Genomic DNA, 14520 nt, shown 5'->3' with positions numbered 1-14520 from the left:
AAAGAGTGCAGAAAACACAACAGAGGAGACAAGATCATGGGATCTGCATGTTTTTATTGCACAAGACCTGCAACCATGGATCATGCAAATTCTCCCCCTCTTCAATTTTTAAATAAAAGCTATAGAACCAAACAAGGAAAAAAAAAAAAAAGCATCAATTGATATTTTTATATTTTTGAAATATTATCTGATTTAGGTTTTATTATATTTTCTTTTGAAAATGATTTATTTATCATAAATATTAAAATTTAATATTTTATTTTTTGATATTCAATAGGTCATAAGACTTATATTTCGACCACCTGAAATGATTTTGCGTATGTTTAGAAATATAAAAAGTCATAGTGTAAATTTGGGTTTAGCTGATTTTAGAATAATTGACTTCACAAAAAAAACCAACAACAAATCTTGTATTGGAACGTGAAATTGACATAGTTGTCGTCAAATTAAACATTTCATTTGTAAATTTTAAATACCTCAAATTTTGTTTTGCATAATTAGTTTTTAATCTAAAATATATTTTTATTTAATAAATAATTATTATATATATATATATATAATTTAAATATAATTTTTTTTTATATATCTTTAAATTTATTATTTAACTCATTCGGTCCAAGTATTTTATAGAATGATTTTATTTAAATTTTTATGCATATCAAAAATAACATTTACATGTTTTTTTTTTTTAAATGATGAAATTTATATAAGATCTCAAAAAATATTGAAGAAAATTAAGTATGAATAATATATTTTATTTTTGTCATATAACTATACAAATTAATTTTTTTTATAGTCAATTTATATCGATCGTCCAATTAAAATCAAATGATTTAAATTTTAAAATTAAAATTATTAAATTTTAATCAAAAAGACCAAAATAAATATAATTACATGTCATCACATTACATGTAATCTAAATCCAAACTATAGAATAGTTTGTATTTATCCCATATATCTTATCCAACAAAATGAATCTTTGATTAACCAATTAGCTTTTGATGTTAGCATTGATTAATTATTAACTACTAAACGAGTAAAACCTTGTCCCCTTGTGCCAACTTGGACTATAGCACGCCATGGCAAGTGTCCTTCTCTTACTTTAGATTTTATATAAAGTGCTAGTACTACCCATAACTGCTAAGTAAGTAAAATAATTCACCTAGAACCATAGAGAGAAAAAATAAAAATGAGATGTTGAAAATTAAAAATAAATAAATAATATTTACGAAAAATTCTTTAACACATTATCTTTAAGATGAATCTATTTTGACATGATCTACATAAATTTGAATGGATCGAATAAAATGTGTTAAAAATTACAAGTCATTTTCATAAGCAGAAGAGAAGAAATAAAAGGTGTTTGGGGTAGTGTGCTTGTAACAAGGGTAGGGGAGAAAGAATAGGAGCTAGAAATAAATAGGTGTAGTGTGTGTGTGTGAAGAGTATCTATAGGGGTGGTCAGCACAGAAACAAAACAGAAAATCAGAATGCTTTACTTCCTGTGCTAAACAACCTTGTTCATAAAATTGGTTGCGTGCATAATGTTCTAATTCCGTTCCTGTTTTGTGTTCTTAGGGACTTGTTGTTTTACAAACAGAATCTCTCTGGTTAGTTATTTTCACCCTTAAAAAGTGGAAAGAGAAAATTCAATACCACTAAGCGTGCAAATATAAAGCAAATACATCACAATCTCTTTGCTATTATAACTCTCTCTACCTTTCCTATTTTCTTTTCTCTCTTCCTCTTCTTCCATTTTTCTATTTCTCTTTTTTCAAACTTTATTTTATTGTCTCTCCCGCATCAAAGCTCTTCATTTTCATAACTACACAACATGTCTTGTTTCCTCGTTTCAACCTGAAGTATTGGTTTTGGAATCTTCTTTTTTGTATGTATTTTTTCTTAACAAAATACTCTTGTTTTGTTTTTCCCTTTTGTTTCTAACTCACTTTTTTTGTTTCATTTTCATAGAATACAACAAAGATCAAAGGGAAGTTTTCATTTTGATTTTGAGTTTCTTGCAAGAGTTTGTTGTGTTCATCTTGTGATATCAAAATGATGGATGAAAGATCAAGAAATGAAAGAGAATCTTCTGAAGAAAGAAAGCTAGAGCTAAAGCTTGGTCCACCAAGTAGTGAAGATTGGTTTTACACCAACAAACTAAAAAATGAGTCATTACTATCTCTTGGAAACAATTACTTCTCAACAAACAATATTGTTCTTCCTTCATCATCATCATCATTTCTTAACTTCACATCAAATCAACCTATGAAGGGTAAAGATTCATTATCATCACAAACCTGTTCACCTAAGGTTGTAGAGTTACAGAATAGTGGTGATAACAAAGTACTATTCTCTCCCTCTTCTGTAAACAACACAGCTGTTTCCAACACTTCTCAGAAAAGGTACTTCACCTTTTCAATATTTTTCCTTCATTTTTTTTGAAACTTTTTAGACAGAGGATATTCATTCACATAGTTACTTTTGTTTGTTTCTTACACACTACTATGTGCTGTTCAGTTGTGTGGTCCATGCAAGTTCTACTGTCTTTTTTTTCTACTTGTTTTAATGTGTAAATAGATCTAGTGTTACACACTATTGTTGCACCTTTTAATGCAAGAGTTTTAATATCATGTTTTCTGTTATTAATTACAACATGCCTTTTATAAGCATGGCACTTGTGTTACACAAAAACATACAAATTTTTTATTATAAGGTTAGATTGATCCCTTTGTACTCTGTACTAACTTTTTTTGTTCTGCTATCCTTCCATTGCAATGTTTGATTCAGAGATGTCTACATCGTAATTTTGATGCTATCTGTCATTTATTATGTGTCTTCGTTATCTATTTTTATTTGTTTTCCTTGGGGTTTGGTTATTTGACATTACCATGTGAACATCTGAACTTGTCTCAGTTTATTTCCCTCTTTTTCTCTTTCCTCTGTCTATTTTTATTTTTATTTTTTCTTTGGTCCCTCTTCATGAAAAAAAGGCTATTTTTATTTTTGCCTTTTTTATAATAATTTCAATATGCATATGTTCTCAATAAATATAGTGTATTTTGCTTTTATCAGTCTCTTTAAAAATATATTTTTTCTTCTCAGCAATTTTTCCCGCTCTGTAGTTTTGTTTTATAGTCCTACAAAATTTGTTTATATTAAAATTTATCATATAATTTATGTATAGTATTCTCATATTAGAGACTAAAATATAATATTCTACGTATTAAAAAACTAGATTCCAACATAAACTAATATTAAGGATGAAAGGCAAAATTTTGTATATTTGAATGTTGAAATCCAAAAAATATTGAAAAGTAGTATTTGTTTTTTATGAGTGAATGAATTTGTGGGATTTGAAGGATTATGCTAATAGGATAAGCATAATTGATAATTCTATTTTATCTCAAACAGCATCTTTTGGTGTTATTTAACTTTTAGCTTTGTTCTTAGTTGTTTCACTATTTACTTTCATGCTTAACTTTGTGTGTGGACCCCACAAAAAACAGAACTGCTCCTGGTCCAGTAGTGGGTTGGCCTCCAATTCGTTCGTTCAGGAAGAATCTTGCAAGCAGCAGCAATTCAAAGCCATCACCACCTGAGTCACATACTCAACACAACAAGGTTGTTGGTAAAAAAATTATTGAAAATTATGGTAAAGGTTTGTTTGTTAAAATCAACATGGATGGTGTTCCTATTGGGAGAAAAGTTGACCTTAATGCTTATGATAGCTATAAAAATCTCTCTTCGGCTGTCGATGAGCTTTTTAGAGGACTCCTTCAAGGTAATATGTGTTCAAATAAACATTTTAATTTGAATAAAGTACACTTTGATATAGACATTATGTTGTATATTAATTTGTTTTGTTTATATTTGGTTTTAGCTCAACGAGATTCCTCTTGTGGTAAGAAGAAGGAAGATGAAGAGAAAGTGATTAGAGGTATATTGGATGGAAGTGGAGAGTATACTCTTGTATATGAGGATAATGAAGGAGATAGGATGCTTGTTGGTGATGTGCCATGGCAGTAAGCATTTTTTATTATTATTATTATTATTATTATTATTATTATTATTATTATTATTATTATTATTATTATTGTTTTATTTTATTCGATATGATACTCATTATATTATAGATAGATTTATAACAATATTCCAATTCCATCATCCGATGTGGCATTTTATAATGTTTTTAAACAATGTAATATCAATTCGTTCGATTCCTTGTGCTTAACAATTTACTACTATTTATTTATAATTTATAATTTATAATTTGTAATTATTATGGACAACAAACTTTATGCTTCGTGTTACGAATAAATTTGTAACGTTACATGGCATGTCTTTGTTCTATTGTCCCCTCGTAGAAATAATAATAATACAAATAAACTATATTATAAATGAATAACTCCTGCAAATTACTATTATTTTATTGTTGTTAGAAATCTATTATTGGTAGCACAAATTGTTATGCGATGGTTTTTAATGTTTGTTCTTGGCAGCATGTTTGTATCAACAGTGAAGAGGCTTCGAGTATTGAAGAGTTCTGAGCTTTCTGCTTTTACACGTGAGTTGAATATTCGAATCTTATATAGTTTAATTGAAAACATAATTTAGCTACTACATTATTCTCTCTATTTTTTTTTTTTTAATTTAAGTTGTGTGCTTCAAGATTTAATAAACAATTTTTTGTTTTGTTTTTCAGTTGGTACTAAGCAAGACAAGATATCTACTTGATTCGGCAATGAAATGAAAAGGCTGATTGTGGTTTTTTACATATTCTAATTTGAATGTTTTGGTTCTTTTGTCTATTGAAAATCATGGAATGGAAGTAGTAGCTTACATTACAATGAAGTAATGTGTATGATTATGAATGTAATATTTTTTTTGAATGAAGATTTGAAATGTTTATGGGTTGTATAAATAGGCAACGAAAACTTCACGGATGTGTGTACACTCATGATTTACTATTGAGTAACTCATTAACTTGTTTTGGTTTGTATTTTGAAGTCCCTTTTGTTGATATACATTGATATATCATATAACAAGATTTGGAGGATTTGTCAAATTTCATAGAATAAATGATTTTTGTTCAATACAGCACTAACTTACAATACTACCCCCTTAAAAAGCACTTGTATTGGACAAAACTTTTTATTATTTTTTAGCGTGGACAAAAGAGTTTGAAGAAGTAATACTATTTATGATACCTAGGTTAATTTGTAACTAGTGTAATGCAAAGAGGGAATTATGTGTGATTGATTGAACTGAATAAGCTTACTACAAGCTTATGAGCTTACCCTTCAAGCTCATTGACTAACAGCACACTAACTTTCTAACTATATTAGTTTGAATTATTTATTCAAACTTAGGATAAAAAATTGGACATGCTGAATTTGTTAATAGTTTTGTCGTTTATGATAAGAAACTCTTTTTATAATTTGATTATATATTAAAGTGATTCAAGTCATATATAATTTGAATACATATTAAAGTGGTTCAAGTCATATCTATTTTTTGAGAACATGTTTGATGGTTGAGAACATGCAATTGAGAGCATTTAAATTGAAAATTCATTCCCTCACTACAAGAAACTTTACTTATAGTGAAATAGTTAAATACCAACAGTTTTGTGCCGTCACTATAACCTATAGTGACAAACATTTGTACAAACATTTGGGAGAGGTTCAGCATTTGCTTGCTGATGCGTCTGTCCTACGAAATATATACACTTGGCAAAACTGTAAAGGGCATAAAAGAGATGACACATATTCCTGTCTCCTAACTCCTTTGTTCAATAATGAAACTTTAAGCTTTAATTTTAGTCCACTTTTACTACTTTTAAATAAATATTATCGAATAAAACTAGCTAATTTATAATCATTGTACTCTGTCTTTTTACTTTAATCAGTTATAACCATTTTAAATAAATTGTTGGTGAAAATGCTAACTTTTTGAAATTTATCCATGCATCCCACTATTAACTACGCTAGATTATTGAATAATAATAATAATAATAATAATAACAACAGTATTAAAATAGTTTTTAAAAAGTATACTTAGTAATATTTTTTTTTTAAAAGTATACTCCCTCCGGTTTCCCATATAAGTAATATCAATGAAACTTTAAAGTTTAATCTTATAAAACAGAAGTATATTAAAAATAACTACTCTTTTATGATACTTAGTGTTGTTTCATCTCGTTTCAATTATATAGATGAAATATATTTTGAAAATAATAACGTTAGTTCAATAAGTGGTTAAAAATTGTTTTAAGCAACAAGTGATGTTTGAGCGTCTGAGATATACAAAAACGTAACTAATTCTACAAAATGTTAATACCGTAAAGTACTAATCGCTGTCTTAATAATTTTAGAGATTCCAATTAATCTAAAAAATTAGCCTATAACACGTAAATGTAATTTAAATAGTTTTTAACATACTATATTTTAACCATAAAATACTAAAAACTTAAATAATTTTATTTAAATTCATCAAAATAAGTAAATGATAAATAATATTTAAATATAACTTCAAGTTAATATTAATCTTTTAAACTATTAAAAGAGAATCATATTTAATTATAACTTTCTTTGAAGCACATTCATAATTTTCAAAAAATGCTACTAAATATTCTCATCTTCTTATTCACATTTCATATTTTTAAAGATACTACTAAATAAAATATCAAAAGAAAAACTAAATAAAATTCTTAATTATTTATCAAAACAAACTTCTTATAATCCTATGACATTTTTTTTTGTTTCAACTCATTCACTAACTAAAAATTCTTATTAAATTCAAAAAAAGTTGGTGCACTGGGTCATTTCTTCTACAATAAAATAAATTTTATTGGACTTGAGTGTTGATTTGATTATATGGATTTTTTTTAATCGTTTGCTATAATAAGAAAGAAAAAAAATACAATCCTAATAATTTGAAAGCCATATGCAATAGTTCAGATTGCACATACCAATTACGAGACCTAAAAATACTAGTACTCTTTAATTAATTAATTTTTTTTCAATAACTCTTATATCCAGACGAGTTTAATGAAACAAATCTATACATTATAATAAAGTAAACATGATAAATTGGCAAGTTTGACACGTGTCAACAAACTAAAGTGTTAAGAAAATGTCAAATTTCTATTAATAGAAATAATACGTGCTTATGTTTGAGAAAGTTAATGGCCAATTAAAAAATAAAAAGAATGAATTAAAAATAAAAAGTTTTTTTTTTGTAAGAAAAACATAAAACTTCTGTTACATCACGATCTTTCTCCACGATACATCCGTTGAGAATTTAATAGTCAATTAAAAAATTAAAAATAAAATACCATACACCACGACTTGACAGTTTTTGCGTCCGTTGAGAAGTTAATGGCCAATTAAAAAATAAGAAAAATAAATTAAAAATAAAAGATTTTTTTTTAAGAAAAAAATAAAACTTTCATTACATGAGAAATGCAGAAGTGAATGACCAATTAAAAAATAAGAAAATAAATAAAAAATAAAATATAATGCACGACCTGACATTTCACATTTCACGGTTGAGAATTGAGTGACCAATTGAAAGGTAATTATTTTTAAAGCACTACTTTAGCAACCGCCACTTCAAATTAATTTAATTAAAAAATTTATTCTTCTTAATTCGCCGTTAACCGTCTCTAATAATCTCTCATTTTTTGTGTCTCTCTTATAAATATCATTCACATTATCTACTATATACACAATTCCTTATTAGTTATTTTTTTTTTTACCAAAATTCGTTATTCATTTTTGTGTTTATCTTTCTCCGAAAAAAATCAGATTTTGTTGCTTCAATTTCTCCAATAAGGATTCATGGAATTTGGTTGATAAAGTTGTGACATTGTTCGTGTCAACGTCAATACATAAATTTTACGTTGGAAATGGTTTTGATGGGTGATGTTAAGGTTTAATTCTTTTATTTCTGGATTTGAGATTAACATTCTTGAAGGAGCTATGTACAACAAATTTGTGGGGTATATGAAACAATGGAACACTATTTGATATTGAATATGCAAAATGGTACGCATCAATTATTTTGGTAGATGTGTTCACATGAATTACTGGTAAATTTATTTCAATATGTCATTGTTATTTTATTCTATTTATAAATAAAAAAATTACTATTTTGTTATATATATTTTATTATTGTTTATGTTTTTAAATTTTATTTAAAAAAATTATACATTTGTGTATGTATATTTATAAGATTTCTCTCATACATAGTTGTTGTCGGTCTTAATAATTTTGATTATAGTTTATCTAATAAACAGTGTTGCTAGATAGTTGTTGTCGGTCTTAATAATTTTGATTTTAGTTTATCTAATAAACACTGTTAACACAAAGTTATATTTTGTTATATTGAAGAGAAAAATAATAATTTACTTAAGTAAATTTGCGTAGGCGCCATTAATTCAAGTTAATTTCCAGCGAGGAGAAAAATAATAATATATTTAAATAAATATAAAATTTATTTAGGAATTAAAAAAAAATATTCAAGTTTATCTAATAATATATTTTTGTGAAAGTGTGTAATGATTTTTTTAAAACTATTATTTTACTAATCTATTATACATTTTACATTCTAAATTTGTTATTAAATATCATGCAAATTCAAAAGAAATGAAGAATTAATGACGACTAACATGCAAATTTAAAGATAAAAGATAACCATAGTTTTTATGTGTATTGTAATTTTTTTTGTAATGAGAAGATTATTTTTCTGTAGTATTTTGTGAGTAGTACCGAAATGAAAGATATTTCAACAAAATTTACATAAATTTTTAAATATCATGTATTTCATATAAATAACATACTTAAGTTATATATGTCATGTCCATTATTTTAAAAAAATTTATTTCATCTGATCTAATTATTTATTTATTTAACAATTATTGTTTTTATTTATTTAAAATTAAAAATATTGTTTTATAATAAGTTTTGTTGGAAAGAAAAAAAATTCTTTGGAGAATTCAAACATAAGGTATCATCGTTAAAGAGTAGTGCTATTTATGAGAATTGATATATATATAACAATTTATTTATTAAAATTTACATTATTTCCGTGCGACGCACGCACGGGTTAAACGCTAGTTATTTATGAAAGACAAGTAAAAGAATACAGATACCATATTTATTTTTCCTTCTTTTTATATATTACAATGGAGGAGTAGTTGTTATCAAAACAGCTCCGCCGTAAGCGACCTTACGGGGAAGTGGATATAGGCAGGTCTTCACATCGATGCAATGACAATTGAATAAATAATAATTTGCAAAGTGTGAATGACTAGTTGCTATCATAGCAAAAAATACAAAAAATATTATTTTATTCATTCTGACTGACTGAGTGTGTGTTGTGATGGAACACAACATTACATCCTATTTAAAATATTTTTCTTTCCAAAAAAGAAGGATTCCTTTTATTTATTTATTTTTTTTGCAAAGGAATTAAATTTTGATTCCTTTTATTTATAATTTTATCTGGTGGATTGGAATTAATAGGTGGTTTGTGGATAAGTTGGTGTAACCGATAGTTGGAGTTATTATCGAATATGGAGTACCATAAAAAGAGTTTAAGGGGTATTGTATTGTATCCTAGGTGAGCAATTACTAGAAACAATTGCAAGTTGGTGGATAATTGATTGGTTGTTGTCGTTGATTAGTGCCTAACTTAGATGGCTGCCCAAATATGACACTCTTTTTTCTTTAGACCAATGTGTATGATCTATTCAGGGAGACAAGTGGATGGTATGATAAATAAATTTACCACTTCATTATTTATATATTATTTTTAAATTAATAAATTATGATTATTTTACAAATTAAAAAGTTATCCGTCGACGTTTGTATTTTAAGAAATACATCTCCATAAACATTATACAAACATTTTACATTTTACAGTAAAAATATTAAATATTTATATTTATAAATAATAAAAATTTAGAGAAAGAATTAAATTTTAATTCGCTAACACTTTTAATAAATATTATTTAATTATTATATTTTTTTCCAAAAGAATTATTTAATTATTAATTTAAAAACTAAATGTATTTATATATATCAAATTAACAAATATACGGACAAAATTCTCTAAATAAATACATATATTCATTAACTTTACGTAACTCAAGTATATATTTGATTGAGTATGATGTCCATAGTTTAATTATGGACTTTGAATTTGACCACTTATCTTCACAATTTGAGGATTGTACCGTGCACCTATAACTTTTACCTCCCACCCTCAGTCATATGGAAAAGACCATATTGCCCTTAATTTCATATATAAAAACTCAAAAAAAAGTTCACTTTTCTTTTTTCACCCACTTCATTCGAAACTTTGAAATATTCAAATCTGACTCTACCAAAACTTCGAAACTTTTAAACCTCCGAAGTCTAAAAAGTAAGTTAAATTTTGAAAATTTCAAATATTCGAAACGAATTTTTATTAGAGTTTCGAAAGTTTCTATGATGCTGAAATTTTCGAAATAAGTCTATTTCGGAAGTTTTACATTCATCCGAACTTTCGAAATTTTCTGAAAATTTCCGTTTGGGAACTTTCAGATTCATCAAAAGTTCTGAATGTTATTAACTTCGAAAGTTTTAAATTCTTATAAACTTTCGAAAGTTTTTGGAAATGTTAACTTCGAAAGTTTCGAAATTTGTAATTAATTCTGTAAATTTGCATTTCGAAAATTTCCAATTTAACAAAAGTTCAAAAAAAAAAAACTCACTTTTAATTATTTCGAAAGTTTGAAACTTTCGAATACTATGAAATTTTTGGAAAGTTTTGAAAATGGAAGTGAAAAAAGATAGTGATAATTTTTTTTTCATTGTTTTATTTAAAATAAAAAAGGTAAAATAGTCAATAATAAAAAATGGAGGGATGGGGGTAAAAGTGGGGGAGTGCACTACATTTCTCGAAATCTAATTCTCCAAAGAGCAAAAACAACACCAATACCCAAAGTCCAACTTGTCTGGTTTCCCAACGTTTTTTTGGGTGGTGCTATTCGTACCCCGTTTTAAACAATATATCTTTTTAGTAATTTGGTGGCTATAATTCCACATTTTATGTGTGGAAAAAAGGAAAATCTTAAATTATGCCATAATCTCCCAAGTAATAATGTTTTTACGACTAATAGTTGAGTTGTATTTACAATACTTTTATCACTATTTTTCTTTGTCGTAGATTGTAACGTTTAAAATTTAATTATAAATTAAAAAAAAAAATACAATACAGATGAAATTGAAATTTTTAATTTAAAAATATTTAAGTGCATGTAAATAAATAAATAAAAATTAGTAAATTTTTAAATAATTTAAAATATTAAAATATTTATAAACTTTAAAACAATTTTTAAGTAAAACTTAATTAAACTATATATCTAATCTAGATTCAATACGTGATCCGACTCCTATTCATGACACAGTGAGTATATTGGATACTTATCAAATTTTCAACATTTTCCCATTATCTAGAAAACAACACCCAACATAGTAAATATAAAACTCAATAACATAGATTTAATAAAAATGATTATAAATGTTTCCGGTGGCGGAGTTTGAACTAAAACATTAAGTTGACCAATTTTTTAAATCTATAACAGATAAATAAAAATGTATAATATTTTATTATACATAAGACTTTTAAATTGTAAATTTACAAAAATATATTAATGAAGCTCTTAATATTTATTAGAGAGAAGTAGTAGATCAAATTTTGATTGACATTCTTAATAATTAAAAATTAATTTTTAAAAATATAATTTTTTTCGAACGGTAAATATTGTTATATTATGTGAGTGTAAAAAGTTTTACATTGTCAACAGATTATAAACATCAATAAGTGTGACTTTAAAAGTAATTATAATAAAAGTCAAACTTATTTATGAATCTGATAAACTTTATATTTCTAAATAAAATTCACAACTCCCAAATTTGGAATTTATATTGAAAATTTTAGTTTATTTTATAATTATAGTATTTGTTTTTGTAATTTTTTTATAAATTATTTCCTTTGTATTTTTTTATAATAGATATTTGTGTTATAATTTGGTCGACGAAAATGGATGTATTTGACCCATAATATGGATCAAATAAATCAATTTTTGGGATTTTTTTCTCCAATATATCCTCTTTTTCTTTTTATTTTTTTTATACCAAAATACCATACTCCTAGTTTTATTTTTGTCGTTTTATGCATTAATATATAATAATAATAATAATAATAATAATAATAATAATGATAATAATAATAATAATAATAATAATAATAATAATAACAATAATAATAATTTGCTACTTACCAAATTGTACAATTTATGATTATTCAATTTGCTAAAATTAATCTGATACTTACTAAATTTGCTACTTACTAAATTGGATAATTTGCGATAAATCAATTTGTTACTTACCAAATTGTACAATAGATTAATTTTCTCATTTAATGGTAAAATTAATAATTAATCACAAATCAGTTTGTTCATTTTGATTTTTCAAAATTCAAATGTTGTGTTGTGATTGAAAGAATATATGATCCTATTTATAATGGTTTTGTTTCCAAAGAAGAGACACAATGAATGAAATGAAAATGAAAATGGAAATAGAGTGAAATGTAAGGAAGAAGAAGAGATAATGGACCACAGAAAAATGAATAAAAAATTAAAGACTATAATTTAAGCAGAGATTATAGTTTACAAATTTGTTCTTATAACTTTTCAAATTTTGCAAATTGATTTCTATAAATTTTCAAATTGATCCCTACAAAATTTTCTACTCGGTTCCTCAACTTTTCTAAAATTTCAATTTTGATCCAAATTTTTTATATTTATAAAAATGGCCCAACATTAAATAAGCAATGATTTCATCCAAACAACAAAATTTATAAATGAAATAAATACAATTGAGATATTTAAATTATTTAAAATTTTAAATACCTTAAAAAATTCAATTCCTTTACCTAAACACAAAAAAATGAATTTGGATAATTTATGAGAGAATGTAATTTTTTAAAAATAATTAAAATCTTTAAAATAAATTATGAATAGTATTAGTTGGATAATAAATTTGGAGATTTTTTAAAATGAAATCTTTTCATGAAGTATTTTGTCAAATTTTTTATATGAATCACAAAATAATCGCTATAACTTTTTAAACTTTACTATTTTATACTTATAAGTTTCAATATCTGCGCATTAATTCTTATAATTTTTTAAATTATGACAAATTAGTCGTTAAAAAATTTCAAATTTTATAAACTAGTCACTGTAAATATTAAAAATGGTCATGAAATATTGTGTGTGTAAATTGTTGTACAAAGATAACGAGTTTGCAACACTGATACACTGTGCATCAACAATCACTTGAATTTGTGAAGGTGAAATGAGACACTCCACCATTGACCCTTTTAAATTAGACTTAGTGTGGTGGGTAGGCCAACTTAGACAGGTGAGTTAAAATTCTCATGACTTATCTCTCAAGAGATTAAACCTCAACTCTGACAATTTAAAATAACGAGTTAAATGAGTTGGTTCGACGAACTTAATCAGTTTAGCCTCCCTACTTGGGTTAGATATTATGATATTTATGAACTTTTTCGTAACAAATTATAGGTGAATGCTACGATGAATCACTTTGATGGATAATTAACTAAAGATCATTATTTAAAAATTACTTGAAACTCTAACGACAATTAATGATTCTCTTGATGAGGACATCACTTTGTTAAAAAAAACTAACACATAAGTTAAGTCATCATCTTAACAATAAAAATAAAAAAAATCGTTAATGGATATTTAAAAAAAAATCATTTATTGTAATTAAAATTTCAAATAATTTTAAAACATGGAAATAAAGTCTGAATTTTTAAATATGGATTGACTTTAGTAAAAAAAAAAAGGATTGACTAACAAATAGTAATTACAACCTATTCGTTTTCCATTAGATGGAGTCGACTACATGGATCAAATTATCATTTATGATACACGATATAAGTTTTCACCAGTAAATAATAGCATATGGTCACATGCTTGTAGCTGTCAAATTCTGACCTATCTAATGGATCTTGTCTCTATCTGCCTTCTGCATTCTAATACTTACTTTCATCTTAGATTTATGGTTGAATTTTCTTGATATAAAATTTTAAAATAAGATATAAATATAATATTGTATAAAATATTGTAGAATTATATCATTTAAGATATATTGTACAAACTAAGTTTCAATCTTCATTGTGGTAGTTTAGATAATGATTTACTTATTCATCAATGGTCTTAAATAGTTCTTTGTTTTTGCACACATGGCGGGTAGCACCACAGTCTATCCACCAAGATTCAACATCTTCAATCATGTTGAGTTCAGAAATGACATCAACAAGATTATCTTTTGTTACACTTGAATTCTTCTCTTTGTTCTTCTTTTTCAAGAACATGCACTCATTTTTAAAGTGTCCTGGTTTTCCACAATGATAACAACTTCCTTTTCTTTTCTTTCG

At 25.4% G+C, this 14520-nt stretch overlaps 1 protein-coding gene across 3 annotated transcripts; it reads left to right on the top strand.

Annotated features, from left to right (window-relative positions):
* The first annotated feature begins 1380 nt into the window (after window positions 1-1380).
* Window positions 1381-5002, top strand: LOC101496793 (auxin-responsive protein IAA26-like). 3 transcript variants are annotated; one of them, XM_012716439.3, is made up of 6 exons: window positions 1381-1610; window positions 1972-2405; window positions 3510-3784; window positions 3884-4025; window positions 4503-4567; window positions 4706-5002. In XM_012716439.3, the coding sequence occupies exons 2-6, from the start codon at window positions 2056-2058 to the stop codon at window positions 4735-4737; spliced, it is 864 nt and encodes a 287-aa protein (XP_012571893.1). In that variant the 5' UTR covers window positions 1381-1610; window positions 1972-2055; the 3' UTR covers window positions 4738-5002. The 3 variants fall into 3 exon arrangements, with proteins under 3 accessions (XP_012571893.1, XP_004486788.1, XP_012571894.1); XM_004486731.4 differs by having other exon boundaries at window positions 1451-1888; XM_012716440.3 differs by lacking the exon at window positions 1381-1610 and adding an exon at window positions 1723-1862.
* Window positions 5003-14520: the final 9518 nt, after the last annotated feature.

The sequence above is a fragment of the Cicer arietinum genome, chromosome 1 (genome assembly GCF_000331145.2).
Source record: "Cicer arietinum cultivar CDC Frontier isolate Library 1 chromosome 1, Cicar.CDCFrontier_v2.0, whole genome shotgun sequence".
Taxonomy (NCBI): domain Eukaryota; kingdom Viridiplantae; phylum Streptophyta; class Magnoliopsida; order Fabales; family Fabaceae; genus Cicer; species Cicer arietinum.
This window is presented reverse-complemented; position numbering and strand designations above follow the sequence as displayed.

Coding starts and splice junctions, on each gene's coding strand:
- LOC101496793 (XM_012716439.3), top strand. CDS start 2,056: ATGATGGATGAAAGATCAAGAAATGAAAGAGAATCTTCTGAAGAAAGA. Junction 2,406..3,509: donor TCCAACACTTCTCAGAAAAG/GTACTTCACCTT, acceptor CACAAAAAACAG/AACTGCTCCTGGTCCAGTAG. Junction 3,785..3,883: donor TTTTAGAGGACTCCTTCAAG/GTAATATGTGTT, acceptor ATTTGGTTTTAG/CTCAACGAGATTCCTCTTGT.